General features: G+C 40.0%; 1 protein-coding gene across 1 annotated transcript in view; it reads right to left on the bottom strand.

The window, feature by feature from the left end:
- Positions 1–797: 797 nt before the first annotated feature.
- Positions 798–23195, bottom strand: part of LOC108703904 — a 44027-nt gene continuing 21629 nt past the window's right edge. The window contains exons 6-10 of the mRNA XM_041575911.1: positions 13650–14009; positions 12012–12314; positions 7719–8072; positions 4425–4730; positions 798–884 (exon numbers count right to left, since the gene is read on the bottom strand). Of these exons, the coding sequence (XP_041431845.1) occupies positions 829–884; positions 4425–4730; positions 7719–8072; positions 12012–12314; positions 13650–14009 (1379 nt within the window). The 3' untranslated portion in view covers positions 798–828. The remainder of the gene's footprint in view (positions 885–4424; positions 4731–7718; positions 8073–12011; positions 12315–13649; positions 14010–23195) is intronic.

Below are 23195 nucleotides of genomic sequence, written 5' to 3'. Positions count from 1 at the left end.
ATTATATGTCAGTCATTTATATACAGTATAGTGTCAATATATTTGCTGCATTGAACAATCACATTGATGATAATGCAATTAGATTTACAGGAGCAATATTTGCACCCCTATTTATGAATCCAGATATGAAAGTATTCCTGATAAATACCATGGCTGGGTTGGTTGCAATCTGCAAATTTTATTTCAGTACAGCAGTTGGATTTTCTGTGCACAGTAAGGGGCAGATTTATCAAGGGTTGAATTTCGAAGTGGAAAGTACTTTGAAATTCGACCATCGAAAAGAATCCTCCAACATTCGAATTCGAAGGATTTTATTCATCATACGATCGTATTCCAATTGTAGTACGATCGTACTTCGGATCGCACAATTCGAACGATTTTATTGTACAATACGATTTTCTTTCAATACCCAAAAACTTAAGAAAATTGCTCTGGCAGGTCCCCATAGCCTAATATAGCACTTCGGCAGATTTAAGTTGCTGAAGTATTGAAGTCGAAATTTTTTAAAGAGACAGTACTTTGAATGGTCGAATATTCGAACAAAGTAAATTCGAAGTCGCAGTATCCTATTCGATGGTCGAAGTACCCAAAAAATTACTTCGAAATTCGAACTTTTTTAACTTTGAAAATTCACTCAAGCTTAGTAAATCTGCCCCTTACTGTTATGAGACTCACAGGCAGTTGTATCTCGTATTTATTAACCAGTCCTTAAATGAAACCATCAGACTTGTATCTCTGGTATATATAGAGACTGGGAATAAGCTTATTATTGACAATGATAAAATGAAGGAACTCACCTGTGTGTGTAGAATTGCTGGGAGATGTATCTTAACATTTAGGCAATGGATTTAGTTTCTGCCCCTCTGACAGCAGATAATAGACTCCTGTGGGAGGGATTGACATAAATATTATGATTTTGTATATCCCACATCCCCACACTGACACAGGTAGAATATAAATACATTATTTGCCTCTTTATTATCCTCTCTCCAGCCAGTGGGTAAATAACTAAATAAGAGGAATATAATCTGTCCCTGTGGATAGAAGTGATTGCTCTTTTCTCTGGTTTGGACGTATTGGTGTCAGATCTCAGGGATGTGTTGTGGCCTCACCAGTGACTCTTTCAAAATAGAAAATATCTTCCCTTTTGCTTCTCATATACTGCAGTTCAATTGCTTAACCCATAAGCCATTCAATTATATAGTCATTACATAGTTGTGTAGCCTTATTACATAGTAGAAGCAGGTTTAGTGGTGTAGTATATGTCACAAGCTAAGTTCATGGTTTCCAGTAAGTCACAGGCTCAGGTCAGGATACAAAACAATAAAGCACAAATGTAGTTTTCTTTCCAATCTCTATCTCATGTACAAGTATTATAACATCCCACACCTGAGTATTTACTATCAACACGTGTGTGTGTGATACATGGACTGACTCATATATCATACATATAACATAGGGAGCAGGTCATGATTGTCTATTCATCTCCAGTAGAAACCATTAGATGGTATTAGAAAAATGTGTTAGTATGAGCCTGTGTGTGTGGGTATATAGATATAGGATTCCTTGTTGTTACTTACACTAGTGTATATAGTTTATAGTAGGGCAATGACACCCACAGACAAACAATATAACCCACAGGTAATGAAGCCTGAAGAACTGAATTAATTGAGTGATCCTGAGATGTTTGTTACCTGCTAATCAGGAGGAACAAGGATACATTGTATCCCAGCATTACCATATAATTAAATGATATTTATTCACTAGCAGGTTACTTTCTGGAGCAACTGATGCTCTTTAGTTTAATGATAATGTGATGCATTTTACCTGTTCCTTTTTATGTTTGGGGGTTACATGCTTGAACCTTTATGAGAAGTATATTTGGAAACAAAAGTAGAAACAGTGCAAGTTGGATTAAATAGTAAAAATAAAGGACTGCACCACCATTTGTAATTAAAGCAATTGCAAAAGCAGCGTATGAGGGGTGTGACAAACTGGCAGCTTGTACGTGTAACTTTTGGGGGGATTAGTCAATGGTGGGCAGGCAGCGTAGGACAAAGGAGCAGAAAGACAGGGACACAGGTAAAAACAGGAAAACAGCAGTTTTTTTCCCCAATTTAAACAAAGTTAAACAGTCAATTATCCACAGACACAGGGGTGACCATTGTATCAAACAAATCATAAAATAAAGACCTTGCCCACTGAGTATTACCTTCCCACGTTGGAGCAGTCCCTGACTAGACTGGGCCCCTTGTGGACGACTATCACAACAAAACAGTATTGTTTGGTTCTTTCGTGTTAAGGGTAAGACCACACTAAGCGATAGCGCGGCGATTTGACTCGCGGCGACTTTTCGCCGCAACTTTTAATCCGCAATCGCTGGCGAAACTTTGGCGCTGGCGTCTATGGGGAATCGCGCAAAATCGCCAGCGTAAAAACACACGCGGCGATCTTTTTTCTATTGTCGCTCGAAATCGCCTAGCGAGGCGATTTCGAGCGACAATAGAAAAAAGATCGCCGCGTGTGTTTTTACGCAGCGATTCCCCATAGTCGCCAGCGCCAAAGTTTCGCCAGCGATTGCCGTTTAAAAGTCGCGGCGAAAAGTCGCCGCGAGTCAAATCGCCGCGCTATCGCTTAGTGTGGCCTTACCCTAAAGAATTCAGCTTTCTGGCTTCCTTCACTCTTGTAGCCAGACTCACCAGCTTGACCCACTCACGGTCCTGGTCACTTTCTGCTTCAGGCAGCGCCTCCAGCTCCTCTGAGAGATCTTTACACAGTCAGGTCTCCTACCTGCTATACCTGCTGAGAGACTCACTCTCCCATTCCAATTATGTTTAAATAGCCTTTCCACCAGACAGCTTTCCTGTGGAAGGTGAACTCCTTTGTCCGGACTGGATCTGAGGAATGGAGTACCTGGCTACTGTCATGGGGAAAAAACATTTTTCCAAAATGAATCAGTTAATAGTGCTGCTCCAACAGAATTCTGCTCTGAAATTCATATCTCAAAAGACCAGATTTTTTATATTCAATTTTGAAATCTGACATGGGGCTAGACATATTATCAATTTCCCCGCTGCCCCCAGTCACGTGACTTGTGCTCTGATAAACTTCAGTCACTCTTTACTGCTGTACTGTAAGTTGGACTGATATCACCCCCTCTCTTTCCCCCCAGCAGCCAAACAACAGAACAATGGGAAGGTAACCAGATAACAGCTCCCTAACACAAGATAACAGCTGCCTGGTAGATCTAAGAACAACACTCAATAGTAAAAACCCATGTCCCACTGAGACACATTCAGTTACATTGAGAAGGAAAAACAGCAGCCTGCCAGAAAGCATTTCTCTCCTAAAGTGCAGGCACAAGTCACATGACCAGGGACAGCTGGGAAACTGACAATATGTCTAGCCCCATGTCAGATTTCAAAATTGAATATAAAAAAATCTGTTTGCTCTTTTGAGAAATGGATTTCAGAGCAGAATTCTGCTGGAGCAGCACTATTAACTGATGTGTTTTGAAAAAAACATGTTTTCCGATGACAGGATCCCTTTAAACAGAGAACGGATTCTGTGTTTTACAACTCCCTTCCTGCAGTCTATCTCAGTACCTGGGGAGAAATTAAAGGCTACAGTGACCTTTTTCCACCTTTTCCTTGTCCCTCTACCAAAGGAGATAACTCACAGTTCACCCCAGTCTGCAACCTCATGATACGAGAATTTATATGAGCTTCTCAATAATCATAACTATAGTTAACAAAAAATTCATTGAATAGGAATAAAAAACATGTTCCTCTCCAAATAAATTAGCTTTTACTTTGATTAACTATAGTTTTGATTTTTGGAAAGCTCATACAATATTTTCATTTGGATTTACAGGGCCGAGGTGACAGAATCAACATTTTGTGATATTTATGATATTTTATCCTTTAGATAAGAGCAATAAACTTTCTACTGTTTATACACATTGAACCCCTGAACTGGGAACAGCCACTTATATTGCAGTGTTACTCTAAATGTGTCTGTAGGTTACCCACTTAGATTGTAAGCTCTACAGGGTACGGACTTCTGTCTTCTTGTGTCTTTGTATTCTGATGATCAATAACTGTACTTTGTATTTATTATTGTAATTACCTCCTATGAGTTCTATGAATGTATTGTTGTGCTGTACAGAGCTGTATAGTGAATAAGTACTGCTATATAAATACATATATACATACAGTGTGTTCCCACATTCCAAATGGTAAATGTAACATTAATTGTGCCAGTTTGTTCACCTGCTGAGGTATAAATAGGGGTAAAAGGAAACCACACAGGCAAATGTCTGTATCTTTTGTACCAACATTGCCTCTAAGTGCCAGAAATCCCAAGTAGCCCCAATATATATATATATATATATATAGAATGAAACATAGATATTTGGCTGTTACCTCTCTCCCGTAGAAACTCTATCTTCATTGGAGAGTTCAGTGTCTGATGTTGCACCAGAGAAGTGAAGTAGAAATCAGATGGATTCATCTTATCCACAAGATCCATTCCCTCACATATACTGGTGAGTCTGTAGGAGTCGTCACTGTTTGGATATAGTTTATTCTGTACATCAGAGATCATCCAATAATCCTTCTGCTTCCCCACAGCTTTGTACCAGGTAATCTCAATGTTCTGTGGGTAGAACTGATCTATTTCCATGATGATTTGTCTGTCCTTCTGTGTAATGTTTGTCACAACTGGGACCCCTGGGAATGAGAGAGTATATAAAACATACAGCCTTTAAATTTGCAAAACATATATATGTAAGTAGATGTAATTCATTTGTGAATGGGGGCTGCTGTAATATGCCATAAACAGTATTTATTGGGCTGCTGGGGGCTGTTTTGGCCTCTGTGTACTTGAATCTTAGTTTGGATCTAACGTAGTCTTTATTTTTCAATGCAGCATGGTAGAAAATCAAAATTGGTAAATCTTTTTTCCTACTTACAAATAAAAAAACATTACCAGAGTGTTTTGTTTCAGTAATCGTTTTGCTGAAGGACTATTTCAAAAACATTTATTCTGATCTTGGGAACTATTTTACTTCTTGTCCATAAGGACAGATACTTTGCTGCTCTTATAAATAGGCTTTTTGTACATAACAAAAATCTTTTAAAGTCTGTGGAAGTTGAATTCAAGTCACTTTGGGCTCATTTTAGTCTGTTCTACAGCAAAAATTGTCAGATTACAGTAGCACTGTCAATAGATAAGTTGGCCTCAGTATACTTATAGATTGATTTATCAAAAATCAATTTTCAAATTTTTTTTCATTTTGAAAAAAGTTGAAAACTGGCCAATCTCAAATGTGCACTTGTTTATGAAATAATTTGAAAAGTGATTGCCTTCCCTATACTACCTCTGTGTGCCATAATCTGCCTGTCCTATTTTCCCTGTGTGTGCTGTAACGATTGGTATCCCAAACCCAGAACTAACTCCAAGGTTCTGGTCTTATCCTATAGCATATATCTTCTGCCTATAGCAGCTGCCTTTGGCATTGGGTGGAGCCCTCCGCTACTCAGATGCCACCAGGTCTTAATATGGGAGAACCGGGGAAAGAGTTCTGGGCAAGCACGGGAACCAAACATGGATAGGATGGAGGAGCAGTTAGCAAAGTCAAGGAACAGGCTGGGTTGAACCACACTGGCAACGAGGTACCAAAGCGGATGGCAGGAGCAAGGTCGGAGTCAAAGGCCAAGGTCATACACAGATAGGACCACGCAGTACCAAACGGAATCAGAAGAGTGGTCAAAACAGGCAGAGATCAAACCAGGCAGCAAGAGTCATGGACAGGCAGGGGTCAAACACAGATTACCAGGACATGAATCACTATAGAATATATATATATATATATATATATATATATATATATATATATATATATATATCCCTGAGTGTGCCATAATCTGTCTGTCCTATACTCCCTGTGTGTGCCATACTGTATGGATCGCTTACCCTAGTGGCCTGCGGGGATGTCTGCCACATAGTTCCTTGTGTCTTCAATGCCGGTTTCTCTATGGCGTGAATGGAGCGCACTTCCAGGTTTTACAAACCGGCGTGATGATATCGTTGCGCTTTGGTGCAAAATTCAAAAGTATTTAAAGGGACTTCGGATTTGAATTAGTTGCCCGTTGTTAGGTTTAACTTGTTAATTCCTGGGTGCTTATTCTACGTGAATCCTACTGTGTATCCTTGTTTGACCATTGCCTGTCTACCTGACTATTCTGAACTCTCCAATCCTGATCCTTTCCTGCCTGGCTGACTATTCTGAACTCACCAACCCTGATCCTTGACTTTCTGACTATACTGTGAACTCTGCCTATACTGACCCGGCCTGTCTGACCAAGCTTTTCCGATTGATCTTTCTGAGTTGTGTTGCCTTCCGTCCTAAATCCTTGGTGAAGAATCGTGGCATTTGCTTGTCCAGAACTCTTGATTGGCTTCTCTCTCATTAAGACCTGGCAGCCTCTGAGTAGCAGTGCTGGGCCTACTCGGCCAGGCGCCCTAGGCAACCCGGCCATCTACTTCGCCCCCCGCTGCTCATGCATGCGCAGAAGTGTGCTAGTGGAAAGGAAGCGCGAGTTCGCATGCGCAGAAACCGCACAAGTGCACGTGCGCAGAAAATGCGTGAGTGCGCATGCGAAGAAGACAGTAAACTACGTAGAAGTACGGCCACAGATTCTGAACATAGCGGTCCGAGCTAGGGGAAGGCGTCAGAAGAGGTACATGCCTGGGGCCCCTGTGCCTTTGCACCCTAGGCAAGTGCCTCTTCTGCCTACCCCTAGTTCCGGCCCAGCTGAGTAGCTTACGACTCCTCCTGAGGCCAAAGGCGGCTACTATAGGCGGAAGCAGAACCTGACCAGGGAGCCTAGAACCTGTTCTGGATTTAGGATGCCAATTGTGACACATGCTATGCCTGCCCTATGCTCCCCATACTTTGTATTTGTGGCATTTTCTGCAACTTGTGTGTGCCCTACTCTGCCTGTGGAAAATGAGCCTTGCGGGGGTTTGTTAGAATGTGGAAATTGTTAAAATGGGTTCCTAAGGTGTTTAATCATGTGCTGGGGGGGAGCTGTGTTATCCACAGGGGAGGAGGAGGAGGCATTTGGATTTAAAGGGATGTAAAAGCAAAAAAAATACTTTTTAATAATAAAAAAGTAACCTACATCCTGTACACTTTAAATAAAAAATGTGAACCGTTTTTATAAAAAAAACCTGACTGTATGCAGTGAAAGTCTCCCTTCATTTACTTACTTTACTGACTGCTGTGGATAGGAAACTTGAGATGGTCCCTAAAGCTGACCATAGACGCAAAGATCTCATCGTACGAATCAAGGAGATCGGTCGTTTGGTCGATGGGACAGGTTAGAAAATTTCTGTCGGCTGCTGATATTATCTCTGTGTGTATTGCTGATCGTACGATTTTTAGTGTCACTGGCTTTGTCTATCGTAGGATTACTGTCAGGGGCAGAACATCGGCTCATCTGTTCTTTCACTAATTCATTTGGTCGGAATGGTAAGACTTTGATCTGAATGTTTAGTGACAGGTTGGGAGATGGGAAAGTCCGATCGTACATTGATTTGTACAATCGGATCTTTGCGTCTGTGGCAGCTTTACTGCTCTGCAGGGAAACAATCATACTTATGAACAGCAGGGGGAGCCCCCACCTTACTTCCTTTTACACTTTTACACTTACCTCTCACACTGAGGGCCCCAGTGCTTGTCTCTAGGGGTTCCCCCAGACTGGGGTGTCTCACCCGGCAGATAAACTCCGCCCCCTGCTCAGTTATTGCTGACACAGAGACAATGAGACTGACTGTGCAGGAGAAGGTCCCATCAGCTTCTCTCTTCTGCTCCATCTCTGGGATCTTGTATTTCTCACTGGGACACACAGAGAATAATTCCTGCCCTCCTGCTTCTCTCCTCAACCATTTCACCTCCAGAGCATCAGGGAAATACCCCCAGATCTTACACTGGAATTTGCCCTCTTTGCTGTGTATCAGGGTATCAGGATTTATTATCTCTCCCATCTGTGGGTGCCAGGGGAATTCTGTAAATACACAGAGAGAGGGATAATACTAAACACCTGTGTGAAAGAATAAATTGATACAGCACCATTAGTATATATATATATATATATATATATATATATATATATATATATATATATATATAATTCTCCTCTTAGTAATGCAAATTTCAAAAGTAAAAATCATAACCTCCGCTGTATGCTGCAAATGCACAGAGTTTGTCAGGTAAAATGGGAGGAGACCTAGAATTAATTGCTCTAAACATTATGATATAATTGGTGGAGACCTGGTGGGATGAAACATGTGACTGGATTGTGAATTTAAATGGTTACACCCTTTTTAGGAGGGACAGAGGGATTAAATAGCCGGTGGAGGAGTGTGTTTGTATGTAAAGCCTGAATTAAAGCCATGCGCTAAAGAAATAACAATAGCTGCCACTGGTGAGGGTGTAGAATCCCTCTGGGTAGAGATTTTGACTGGGCAAAAGGTAACAAAGAGAATTATCATTGGTGTATGTTATAAACCACCTCATATAAGTGACAAGTATGAAGCCCAGCTACTCTATTCAAAAAAGGATCCCATTCTCAGCCTCAAAACTATAGGCCAGTTAGTCTGACGTCAGTGGTAGGAAAGCTTTTCGAGGGGTCAATAAAGGATAAGATACTGGACTTCATAGCAAATCATAATACTATGAGTTTGTGCCAGCATGGTTTTATGCGTTATAGATCTTGCCAGACTTAATTTCTTTTTATGAGAAGGTAAGTAGAGACCTGGATTCTGGGATGGCAGTGGATGTGATTTACTTAGACTTGGCTAAAGCATTTGATACAGGGCCACACAGAAGGTTACTGGTTAAATGAAGGAATGTTGGCCTGGAACATAGTATTTGTACCTGGATAGAGAACTGGCTAAAAGATAGACTACAAAGAGTGGTGGTAAATGGAACATTTTCTAATTGGACCAGTGTTGTTAGTGGAGTACCGCAGGGCTCTGTACTAGGTCCCTTGCTTTTCAACTTGTTTATTAATGACCTGGAGGTGGCCATTGAAAGTACTGTTTCTATTTGTGCAGATGAGACTAAATTGTGCAGAACTATAGGTTCCATGCAGGATGCTGACACTTTGCACAGTGATTTGTCTAAACTGGAAAACTGGGCAGCAAACTGGAAAATGAGGTTCAATGTTGATAAATGCAGGTTATGCACTTTGGCAAAAATAATATAAATGCAAGTTATACACTAAATGGCAGTGTGTTGGGAGTTTCCTTAAATGAGAAGGATCTTGGGGTCTTTGTAGATAACAAGTTGTCTAATTCTGGGCAGTGTCATTCTGTGGCTACTAAAGCAAATAAAGTTCTTGTATAAAAAAGGGCATTAACTCAAGGGATGAAACATAATTGTGTCTCTTTATAGGTCCCTGGTGAGGCCTCATCTGGAGTATGGGGGCAGTTTTGGACTCCAGTCCTTAAGAGGGATATAAATGAGCTGGAGAGAGTGCAGAGACTAAGTGCAACTAAACTGGTTAGAGGGAGGGAAGAGTTAAATTATGAGGGGAGACTGACAAGGTTGGGGTTGTTTTCTCTGGGGGAAAAAAGGCGCTTGTGAGGGGACATGATTAGACTTTACAAGTACATTAGAGGACATTATAGACAAATAGCAGGGGACCTTTTTACCCATAAAGAGAATCACGTACCAGAGGCCTCCCCTTCAGACTAGAGGAAAAGAAGTTTCATTTAAAGGAACAGAGTAGGGGGTTCATCACAGTGAGGACAGTGAGGTTGGGGAATGCACTGGCGGGTGATGATTCAGTTAATGACTATAAGAGGGACTTGGATGATTTCTTGGACAGACATAATACAAAGGCTATTGTGATACTAAACTCTATAGTTAGTATAGATATGGGGATATATCATTTATGTGACAGTAGGGAGGGGTGTGTGTATGGGGCTGGGTTTTCATTTGGAGGGGTTGAACTTGATGGACTTTGTCTTTTTTTCAACCCAATTTAACTATGTAACTATATAACTGCCTAGCAAGGTACAGAAAACCTCTAGTGACCACCAAATATTCAGTGTCTGAGGTCATGTGGCAGAAAGTGTCCATAAAGAAGTCACACACAAGACAAAGTTCATGATCATTGCTATTATTATTATTATTATTATTAATGTCATCTTCGCCCTGATGGCCTACATGTTGTCAATGTGATTTGATCTTTTGGCCCGGGGCCAGATGATTGAAACAGTTTGATTTTTCATTATTATTATTATTATTAATATTTACAACCAGGGGTTCTATGGGACTTAAGTTTAGGTCTCACTTGTGTCAGTGTTTTTCTCCAGGTACTTACATGACTGTTTCTTCTTTGACAATCAACTGCAGTGCTTTTTTGCTTTATGGCACAAATTGTCTCAGAATCAGAACCCATAACACACACCATAAAGAATCATCAAAGCTGGCCATACATGCATATAATCCCTCATTTGGAAACCTCTTCCAAATGTTTGGCTGCACCACATAATTTGGCCTACAAATCCCATTACCCTGGAAGGCAGTTTTTGGCCGCTTACATTGGCCATTTATGGAAGGATGCAGGGGCAGTTTTGGGCACTTTGTCAGTGGATTAAAAGCCTCATATGCCATCAGCCTTAAAGTGATCATACAAAGGCTGATTAAAACTGCTGCTGGACTGAGTTGGCAGATTATCAGCTCGAGCTTGGGGCCCTCAGATGGGCCTACCTGACTGATATCTGGCCAAACATCTGGCATATGTCGATCGGACTTGCTTAAAAATCCAGTTAGTTCAAGGAATGCATCAGCTGGTTAATGTGGTCCTCACCCCGATGGTCTACATCCTTTTTAATGTGATTCAATCATTTGGGCCAAGGGTCAGATTATTGAATCAGTTTGATATTGTCCACCTCAAACTGGACATAACAGGGAAAGATCTGCTCACCCAAACGCATGGATCTTTAAGTGCATGGCCACCTTGATTTTTTTCAGTGAAAGCGTCTATTACCTTTTGTGCAGAGTTGGTTAGCAATGCCTGTGGTTCAGGCAGGGAAAGTGGAAGTGGAAGGAAAGCTGAGCTCACAGATGTGCTAAAGTTATTTTTATATAAATTAGACCAGATCCCAGTATCTCTTTAAAAATCAATATCCAAGGGAAGAGAGGGTAGACATGTGAAAAAGCTTCTTTAAAAACATCATAGATCATTGTAAATAAATAAAAGCATTGGATCATCCCTCTGCCCAAATCTTGGATTTTGCCTTTTCACATGGATGGCACAACCATTAAGTCATAACAACAAGGGAAAGTTGTGCTCACCACTAATTTTTAAAAACATTAAGCGGGGAAGCAATGAGGGTGTGACCACACAATTCACACAGATAACTACAAGAGGTGTTCTGCACTCAACCTATAATCAATATATTAAGGACATTGAGACATTTTGTGCATTGAGCTACTTAAAATGCCTTACCCTTTAAACAACACAGGGATTGTTTGTCCATATATTGCAATATATTTAAGCTGAACAACTACGTCAAACTCATCCCATATCTGGCCAGTCCTAAGCTTAATTTTCATCTGATTCATTAAGAATTCTATTGCTTCATTATACATTATACACAGAGACTAAGCTTTATCTGCAACTTACTTGCTGCTTTTCAAAATTAAAACTCACAAACATGGCTGCCCTTTTATTGGCCCCCACTGTGTAGCTCAAGGCACAAAATGTTTCAATGTCCTTAATATATTGATAATGGGTTGAGCGCAGAGGACTCTTGTATTTGTCTGTACAACCATTAAGTCACCTTGGAGTTAGAATAATAAGTAACTAGATGATGCAGTACAACACTGATGTTGAAAAATCACCAAAACCTTATTTCGTTGAAATAAATAGTAAAATATATATTCAGCAAGACTTATTTACCTCACGCAAGAAAAAGGCTGGTCTTGTTACCTGGATCTGTTGCTGAGAATTCCCTGGGCTCCTCCCCATCATTGGATTGGTGGTTCCAGGTCACTCGCACTTTGAATCCTGGATCTTTGAAGAGATGTCCTGGGACTATACATTTACTCTCAGTATTAAATGTGCAGTTAGGATTGAGAGTAAACGTTTCATTGGACTCCAGTTGTTGGTAGTGTCCAACTCCACAGCTCCATCTGATCTGGATGTCTCTGGGGTAAAACTCCCTCAGGGTCAGACAGCTCAGAACCTCTCCTGACTCACTCAGGGAAAACTTCATGGAATCCTTGGGCTTTACTGGGAAATAACATGGAAAAGGGTCATTGATTAAATCAGAAAAGTACCATGTACAATCTACCAAGTTTTTCCCCTCAGTCCGAAAAGTAAAGTAAAGTTGTCTTTGGTTTATTTTTGGCAATGGTGAATTTTTTTCCAATCAAATATATTTTGCTGTGTTTACTAAAGTGTTTTTTTTTTTAACTACAACATTAATTCCCCCCCAAGCTTTTCCCAAGGTCTATTTTGGCAAAAAACATTATAACCAATTATAAAACTTCTGTAAATTTGGGGGTGGAATTGCTCCTAAGGAAATGTTATAATTTACAATAAAGACCCAATATAAGAAAAAAATAGAAAAAAAACAAGAAATATTTAATTTGACAGATTTTTTAATCTGTCCTGTAGTTTATAATAAACCGTATTTAAATGCCAGTTTAGGGATATCAGCACCAGGTAGGATATTTGAGGTATAAAAACAGAAACTTATATTTGATCCTAACTGAGCTGCATGAATCCATATTGGAGCCAAACAACCCTACTGAGTTTAGTTACTGTTTAAATTATTTTTAGCAGACGAAAGCTATGGAGATCTAAACTACAAAAGACCTCAGAATCCAGAAATCCACCAAACATTTTGGAGAATGGATCCCATGCTTGTACAGGCACAAATGTGTTTTTGTTCTAAATCAGGCATGTCCAAAGTCAGGCCCGCGGGCCAATTGCCGCCCAATTTCAAATTTACACCGGCCCTCAGCCTCCATCAAAAAAATTAATAATGTGGCCCGCCAGCACAGTGCAATCAGGAATCGCGTAGCCGTAATAATTGGGCACATGAGTGAAATGATCTGCCACTACATGCCAGTACATGTCTATTGCTAACACCTTCAGCACACAGGCAGCAGTATAGACGATTATTTCACTAATCATGTGCCCAAATATTACTGCTACAGCTGCGCGATTCCTTAAATGAGGCGCGGAGAACAAGTCCAAACAGACTGCACTTCTCCACTTCCAAAACTCCATGTATGCGTCCATCTCCAGGATTGAATGATCCTGATCGCAAGCTAGCTACCTCGGAATTGATGTCAGGCTGAATGGTCGGCCCCCACACATTTTCACCTCACCAAATCTGGCCCTCATTGCAAAAAGTTTGGACACCTCTGTTCTAGGTCAATATTAATGGGCTGACCATAAAACCTAAGATCATTTGTCCACCATTTACTTTTGCAAACATTTTAACTCATTGGATTGTCCTGAAATGCTTGTGTACAAGTCATCAAACTAGCAATTGTCTCTGCCAATACAGCTGCTCAGGAAAGAGAAATCCATAACAAAGATGTGAGGATTTCTTACACAAGATGAAGGAACAGTCTAGTTTTTCCTCTTTGGCTCTTCCATCACAGACAAACTTGCAGAACACAGACTTCTTGTGCTTTAATAGATCAGGGGTGAAGCTGAGGGAGGAGGTGACATTGTGTCTCCCGTCTGTCTCTGTTCTGTCTGTTCTTACAGAGAATTCCTGACCCAGCAACATATTCCCTTCTCCTTCTGCCTGGGACTCATTCTCTGTCATCTTCTTCCGATCATTCTCCTCCACTGTCCATATCACGTGGGGGTCCTTAGGGCAGTCAGAGGCCACACAGTACAGAGTCACCTTCTCCCCATCCAACATCTGACTCCTGTGTATGTGACTCACCCGGAATCTCTGGAAATCTAAGGAGAGGGATAAGTATTACTCAATGTCTTAACGTACTCAGGAGACTTTGACATTTTTGTAGTTTTTGAAGAACATGAAACCCAAAATCAATTCCCTTCCCTGCTTGCACAAACGTCTTTGACAATTCTCTGACAATTGTTGCCCAGGAACTTACATAGCAATAAATGGGGGTCCCACCTTCTTAGCTAAAAATAAATATGTTGGTGCTGAAGAACCATGAGCCCTAGTGATATCTTGTCTGAACCACTTGAACAGAAAGACATGGAGACCGAAAATATCTCATCCATTCATTGTCTTTTTGTATTGATGTGGCACATTCATTCCAACTATGGGCCAGATTCAATTCAGTGAGAAAAAGGTTTATCACGTGAAAAGTCATGGATGAGATTCAATTTCTGATGCAATTCAATTCAGAAAAATTTAACTAACGGTTTCTCTATTGAAGTCTATGGAAAAAACTGGAACTGAGTGTACAGAAAAGTTTTTTTTCCTCAAATTGAATCTCGTCCATGAATTTTCACCATGAGATAACTTTTTCTCACTGAATTAAATCTGCCCCATTATATTCAAAGCCTTTGTTTGGCAAGCAAAAATATTGGTTCAGAATGTTAAAATAAACCATGTCCTATGTCATTTGTATATATATCAGTAATACAATGTAGAGAGGGCCATGGGCACTGCCATTTATAGGGAAGAAAAAGCTTCCATCAAACTTCAGTTCAGTGTAGCTCACGGTGAGTTTACTCATTTTACATTCCTCCTGTATCTGGGAGTGTAATAATTATCTGTTATATACAGTCATATTCATGGAGGGGCTTGTGTTCTTCTGGGGCAGAACCAGATTTTTGTCTTAGTTCAGTTTTGTTTCAGCACTGGCTCTGTAACTTTAAGTTACTGCTTCAGACTATAAATTCTTAATGATTCCAACCAATATAATCCAGTCCTGCTGGATCTGGCCTTTTTGTGGGCACAGTCATGTAGTTCCCCTGGGGAAGACCAGCATGTGATGTTACTGCAACTCTGGAACTGAAATACTTATTGTCCCATTTAGAATGTAAAACCATAAATCAGGAGATTTAGCTTATTTTTCAGGGGTCTTCTTTTCTACAATTTGTCTTTAAAAAATGAGAGGTTCTATGGAGGGTTAATGAAAACTGAGTGCTCTTACTTTTTCATCAAATAGGAATTTCCATGCTGCCATCTATAAGCTGTTATTAAATGGTTTAGAGGTTTAAAATGTGTAGTCAGTGGTCAGTATGGAATTAAACAGTATAAGAAGTAAAATGGCCACACACAGGGATTCTGTCATGGAAAAACATGTTTTTTTACAAAACACCTCAGTTACTACTACTAATACTACTCGGTGATACTCCAGTTGAATCCTGCATTGAAATCTGAATGAGAAAATAGAATTTTTTATATTTCATTGTGAAATCTGACATGAGGCTGGACATGTTGTCAGTTTCCTCCCCCTATCAGTCTAACCAAGATAGGATAGGGACATGGGAAGAAAGGGGTGTAGGCAACCTAGGCAACCCAGTTGGCCACTTCACCCCCACCCAGACATGTGTGTGATGTGACAATGCACGGTGGGGGGCGCACTGGAGAGAAGTGCAGGTGGGGGAACAAATGTCTGGACCAGGGGTAGACGAAAGAAGGGGTATATGATTGGTGCCCCCACTTCATTGCACCTTAGGCACGTGCCTCTTTTGTCTACCCCTAGTTCTGGCCCTGACTGGGTTATATATATATAAATATATAGATTTACACTTTAGTTTAGAGGAAGCCCTGAAGAAAGCAGAGGATAGAACTGAGAGAATTCCATAGAGCAGTTATATTAACATTGTGAGTCTTACCAACCAGAATTTATAGCTGAGGGTTAGCAGTGGGGGGAGTGTGAGAAAAAGAGATAAGATGTGATCTGAAAGAGGGAAGGGTCACTGTTACATGCAGACTGTTAATTATTATTTACTAGTAAGTCTAATCACTCATTCATGTCACAGGATTAGAGCAGTGCAAGAGTGAATAGTCCCATATATACAGTCACTTAACTACAAGAGGTCATAAAATCAACAAAATAGAGGAACAGGGAAGATGGACATGAGATACTGGAAATGGAAATAATAGTGCAGCAATTACTAATAAAAAGGCAAAAGAACAAACGGAATAGGAATAATAATAATAATAATAGTGGTCAGATGAATCAGAGAAATATTTCACTGTCAAGATAATTAGCCCATCAATCAGCTGCTTAGTTAAAGGGATCCTGTCATCGGAAAACATGTTTTTTTTTAAAACGCATCAGTTAATAGTGCTACTCCAGCAGAATTCTGCATTGCCATCCATTTCTCAAAAGAGCAAACAGATTTTTTTATATTCAATTTTGAAATCTGACATGGGGCTAGACATTTTGATAATTTCCCAGCTGCCCCCAGTCATGTGACTTGTGCCTGCACTTTAGGAGAGAAATGCTTTCTGGCAGGCTGCTGTTTTTCCTTCTCAATGTAACTGAATGTGTCTCAGTGGGACCTGGGATTTTACTATTGAGTTTTTTTCTTAGATCTACCAGGCAGCTGTTATCTTGTGTTAGGGAGCTGCTATCTGGTTACCTTCCCATTGTTCTGTTGTTTGGCTGCTGGGGGGGGTGATATCACTCCAACTTGTAGTACAGTAGTAAAGAGTGATTGAATGTTTATCAGAGCACAATCACATGACTGGGGGCAGCTGGGAAATTGACAAAATGTCTAGCCCCATGACAGATTTCAAAATTGAATATAAAAAAATCTGTTTGCTATTTTGAGAAATGGATTTCAGTGCAGAATTCTGCTGGAGCAGCACTATTAACTGATTCATTTTTTCCCAAGACAGTATCCCTTTAAGTGGGTGCTGGTTTATTTCATAGGGATTCCACATTATATTAAATATAAATTCAATCCTAAAGCTGAGAAGCTGAGAAATCTTCAATCAATCTAAATATGTTTTCCAGAGACCTATTTGGATGTTGTAATAGCAATAACAAATCAAAACAAATGCACATATATATGTACTGTATATAAACTCTTATCAATAACAATACTTGATATTTAAACAACCCCTACTAAGAGCCCAGAGAGCCTTTTCCATTATCTAAACAATAATTTAGCAGACGGACCCACCTGTCTGGTCCCCTATATATAATATAAAGAAACAACATAGATCCAGCTACAAAAATCTGAGATTTAGGATTTGAAAATAAATAGTTATATAATTAACAAAAGGACCATTGATACCAAAGGAATTTAGGCAATGTCTGTATGGTCCCATGATGTGTTGTGAAAAGCTCTCTCAGCATAGGGAATATTAGTTTATTTACAAGTCTAAACAGCTGCAGTAATGGCAAAATATTCTCAATAAAAGTCATTCTGATCTTTACATATAATTGAAGTCAAAAGTATTAATAATACATTTGCCAAAATCTTAGCAAGTATTTGAATTTCTTGTTTTAATAATTTGTCTATAAGAAGGAAGGGAAAGAAAAATGTAGACAAAGAGGTAGATGTTTTCCAGTTGGTGTATTACATAGAGGTGGAAAAAAAGTCCATGTTGACTTGCAACTTTATTTTTCTTTAACTTTATTGTAGATTGTAATTTTATCATTATTTGCTCTTAAAGCATGCATAAACCAAATCTGTGATAATTTGAATTTTTAAAAAACAAAGTACAGGATTACCAGGGGAGCAAGAAAAGAGAGATTCTGGTCTTTACATATGTTTACAGTTTTAGAAAAATACTAGTGGGAGAGTTAACCTTGTATAAATTATGAAAAATGTTTCTGCAACTCAAAATTGTAATAAGTACAAAATGTTTTGAAAACATGAATCTTATATTCACATCTTGTTTATGGAAATCCTCATCCAATGAACAGTAATGTGTGCAGAATATTAATAACATCCCAACCCATGATACAGTATTTACAGTATATATAATATATTAAAGTGATGTAACTTAATTTGAGTTTCAAGTATGGGCAGGAGGGAGTTTGTTCCCTTTTTAAACCACCCATGGTATGAAGGTTTCAAATTGTTTATAATTAAATACCAGAAGGTACTTTTTAAACATCATAACCTTTATTGGTGAATAAGAAGAAAAACCAGTACATGTACTTTCAGTGTTACATCGTCTGACAAACACTATAAATATTTGCATGTTGCTTAACGAGTGAACAATAGACTTTCATTGTACATAAATTTTGCATAATGGCCTGGTTCCAACTCCGTAGTTTATACTAACATAAGATTAAATAAAAGAAATTAAAACAAAACAACCAAAACTAAAATCCCAAGGTAAAACAACATTTGTACGTGTAAGGTAAAAGCAAGTGTGCTAGTGTTGAAGGGTTCACATTTGGTAAGTATACGATATTGGTGTAGTAAATACAGCCGCTTCCCATATTTAGCAGGTTGGCCACGTGCCCCAAACCTTTTCAAATTTCCCAGTAGATTTCCTTTTTGTATAAAGATATGACATACAGTTTATATACTTCTGCTTTAGTTCCATCCATAATTGATGAGTTGGGGGGTCTACTTTTTTCCACTTTAGAGTTACACATTTATGTGCCTGAAATAGACTATTGTGTATAGTAGTCAAGTGGTGTTTATTGAACTGAGATTCATTGCATGCTCCTAATATAGCTAATTCTGGAGTTGGATCAAGAGGTATTCCCAGTATGTCGGCTATTGTGGCGAACACTTCTGTCCAGTACCTTTGTATTTTCGTACAGTCCCATAGCATATGTTTAAATGTTCCCAAATCTGTGCAGGAAGGGGGAATCTGGGGATTTATTCTATGCAGGCGTACCGGGGTGAAATATGCTCTATGAAGGATATATCTCTGGATCATCCTATGGTCTGCATTGGGAGAGACATACCCAGGTGCCTCCAAAGTATCTAGTCATTCCTCATCAGTGAGTGAGGGAATGTCAGCCTGCCATATATCCTAAATAAGCTTGCATTGGTTTTGTCATATTTACTAGCTCTCAATACCTTGTAAACATTTGAAACTAAATGTTGATAATCCTGTCGTTCCAATATCCTACAGAATGATGGTTTCCCTATTTTAAACGGGTTGGTTAGATATGCATGCTGAATTTGTCTTTATAGTAACCAATACCAAATACCTAGTTGGAATCCCAAACTCTTGCTGGTTCTTGTCAAAGGTTTTAAGGTTGTTATCCTGTATCAAGTGGTGCTCCACCGTTATTCCCTTACTCTGCCATACCCGAGCTGCCTCCACATGAGCAAATTCCCAAAGTTGCTGATTTTCCCATATAGGGGTGTCTGACTGTAGTGCACATATAACTTGCTCTCGTGACAATATTTTCGTTTGTGCCTTGTATGTTGGGGATCTCAACACCTCTTGTAGCAGTGGGTTCTCTTGGTTATATAGTGCCATAAATAAAACAGAGAAGGGTAATTGTGGATCAATGAAAGTCCAAGGTTTTAGATGGGCCAGCTGGGTTGCCAAGTAATAAAGCTCAAAATCTGGCAGAACTGCACCTCCACTATCTGTGGCTTTCTTAAGGGTGTCTAGCTTTAGTCTATTTCTCCCAGCCCCCCACACAAATGGACTTATCAATTTGTCCAGTTTTTGAAAGAATACTTTGGAACTCACTATGGGTGCCTGTGTAAGTATATATAGAATCTTGGGGAGTATGGTCATTTTGAAAAGGCTAATAAGCCCTTATGGGCTAAGCGGTAGACCGGACCAGGCCCGGACTGGCAATCTTTGAGTTCTGGCAAATGCCAGAGGGGCTGCTGTAAGATAAATTTCAAAAATGGATTTCCATGGCTCGTTTTTGGTGAAATAATAAAAGCTTCTTTATTTTATGCTGTTCTGGGTAATGTTTGGATTACAGGGATGCTTTACATATAATCTTATATCCCTGTAATTCAAACATTACCCAGAAAAGCATACATGGATCTACGATGTTTATAGCATTCATCTGTTTTTAAATGTTTTTATTAAAATTAAAATAGAGAAGTGTGACAATAAATTGATATAAGAACTAGGGTATATCCCTTTAAGATAATGGGTGTGATATTTGCCTGTAATCAAGGTTAGCTACAGTATAAAGTTGTGAATTGCGTGAGAAAATGTATACTCTGAGGAAGTACCATGAGGTACGAAACCGGTCAGTAGTAATGTGCACTGTGTCAAAGCTGACATGCAATTAATATAACAATAAATAAAGAAGCTTTTATTATTTCAAGAAAAACAAGCCATGGAAATCCATTTTTGAAATTTGTGAGGACGCTCTGTTGCCAGGGAGCTGGATCTTGGACACGTGATTGTCAAGAGCCAATTGGGGATCTTCACACTGGTGAGAGAGCTGCTGTAAAATACCATAGACAGTCACTATTTATTGGGCTGCTGGGGGACTGGTTGGGCCTCTGTGTTCTTGAAATGCCAGGACCTATTTAGAGCCCCAGTCCAGACCTGGACCGGACCACTATTTAAACTTAGTTTCTACCATCCAATAAAGGTAAAACATTCATTGGCCAGAAGGAGGATATTGGCATAGATATCCTAACACCTAGGTATTTGATCTCTGAGGCCTCTACCAGTGAGTGCTGCTTGGGGATTTTATCTCCTTCATGTTTATCAATTAGGCATAGCATAGATTTTGACAGGTTCACTCTTAGAATCGAGTGGTCCCCAAAGGACTGGAGATGGGATGCTAGTTTATCTAAAGAGGCTTTGCGATTGGCCAAATATATCAATGAATCTTCAACGTATAGCTGTATTTTCTCCTAGATTTGTCCCACCTTCCAGCCTATTATCCCTGGGTCATGTTGGATGATTGCGGCTAGTGGTTCAATCACAATTGCGAATAGGAACAGGTACAGGGGGCATCCCTGCCTTGTTCCTTGTGCTAATGTGAAATTTGGGGAGGCCATTCCATTTACTACCACTGATGCCACTTGATTGGAGTATAATAATTGAGTGCCAAGAACTGAGGGCCGAACCCCATCTTATTCATCACCTGCCAAAGAAAGGGCCACTCTTCTGTATCAAAAGCCTTGGCAATATCCAGCATTGCCAGGGCTCTGTCCCCCTTATTGTCATACTCTATAGTTAAATTCGTATATAGCCGTCGAAGATTTATTGCGGTGCTGTTATGGGGCATGAAGCTGGTTTGATCAGGGGCTATCAGCGTCTCTATTACTTGCTGCAATCTTCTAGCCAACACTTTGCCAAGATTTTCATGTCACAGTTCAATAGGGAAATGGGTCTATAAGACCTAAGACCCGCAGTCTAGTGTGTCCTTACCGGGTTTTGGTAATACTATAATTGTTGCCTCTCTCATTGAGGGGGGAGTTCCCCAGTGGTAAGAGCTGATTGGTATATTGACAGTAGTTGGGGAGCTATTGTGTCAGCGTATGTTTTGTGGAGTCCATTCCTCCCAGGCGACTTCCCACTAGAGAGTTATTTAATGGCTTCTAGGATTTCTGCGGTGGTGATTTCCACCTCTAGACTATTTTTATGTTCAATTTGTAGGACTGGGAGTTGAGTTTGGTCCAGGTAGGTGGATATTTGGTCGCTATCATGTTCTAACCGAGATTGGTATAGCTGTTCATAATAAGTTCCAAATATCGTACTAACCATCTTAGGGTCTTCTATTATGTTGCTTGCTATATTCCTAATTGCTAAAATAATAAGGGGGGGAGCAGACTCGGCCCTTGCTAAGTGGGCTAGCATTTTCCCTGTTCCGGCCCCCTGTTCGAACACATTCTAATTGAGAAAAATATATTTCTTGTTGGTTTTGGGTTCTAGGAACTTGAGGTATTCTTCCTGAGCTTTCTGCAGAGCTGAGTGTGTGGGTTAGGGTTGGCTGTTACTAGTTGTTCAGTAAGGATGACCTGTGTTTGTAGCCGAGTTTCTGCCATTTTTGTTTTGGACTTAATAGCGTTAATTTCAGAGACATATATATGCCCCTCAAATATGCTTTGAATGCATCCCAGTTGTATGTTATATCCCCTAGGGGGGTATTGTTAACTGAGTATTCTTTTATTAAGGCTTCCATCTCCTCGGTTTTCCGAACTATATCTATCCAAACAGGGTTAAGGCGCCAGGTCCTTGAACCAGGTGCCTCTCCCCATGTCCATACCATTTACAAGGGGGCATGGTTGGAATTACCCCTTGGTAGATATTCTAGACTGTGAATCAATGGTATTATTTCCCCTCAGGGCTAAAGCCAAGTCTATTAGGGACAGGCACTGATGAGATTTGGAATAGCAGGAATATTGCTGCAGGGATGGGTGGAATGTTCTCCAGGTATCTATTAGTTCCACAGATTGGGGGAAGTTGCTAAATTTCATGTTATCTCCACTACCCATTGTTCCGTCCTTTTTCCATCTATCTAGGGCTGGGTTTGGGGTGGTTTTGAAGTCCCCCGCTAATAGAGTGATGGAGTTATAAAGACGTACCTCCCTTTAGGTTTAGTTTTAGGTGTAACAATTTAACTATTACCCTTTATTTATTAGGGTAGAGACTCCTCCCATATACGCTGAATAAGTAGAGCAGGCATGTCCAAAATCAGGCCAATTGTGGCCCGTTTTCAAATTTGAATGGCCCTCAGCCTTTATGAAATGAATAATATTGCAGCCCGCCAGCATAGTGCAATCAGGAATGGCATATCCATAGCAGTAATATTTGGTGTTAAGTGTTAGTAATAGACAAGTACTGGCACATAGTGACGCTCTCACATACTTCTTTAGGGCTGAAGGTGCAATAGATGTTCTGATGTGCCAGTACAGTAAACTAAAGAAGTATGGTGTCTCTACATGCCAGTACTTGTCTATTACTAACACTTCCACACGCAGGCAGCAGTATAGACCAAGTGGCAGTGGCAGATCATTTCACTAATGTGCCCAAATGTTAATGCTAAAGCTACGCCATTCCTTGTTTAAATGATGTTTATGGTTTAAAGAATGTCAGGCTGAATGGTCGGCCCCCACACATTTTCACCTCACCAAATCTGGCCCTCGTTGCAAAAAGTTTGGACACCCCTGAAGTAGAGTGATAGCTCCATCCTACCCAGGGCTTTTTGAGGGCTAAGGTTGCCGATCCTGTGAGATGGGTTTCTTGAATAAAAAAGAATATCAGGGTTCAACTTTCTGGCATAGTTTAAGGACGTGCGTCTC

This window comes from Xenopus laevis, chromosome 9_10L (assembly GCF_017654675.1).
Source record: "Xenopus laevis strain J_2021 chromosome 9_10L, Xenopus_laevis_v10.1, whole genome shotgun sequence".
NCBI lineage: Eukaryota > Metazoa > Chordata > Amphibia > Anura > Pipidae > Xenopus > Xenopus laevis.
This window is presented reverse-complemented; position numbering and strand designations above follow the sequence as displayed.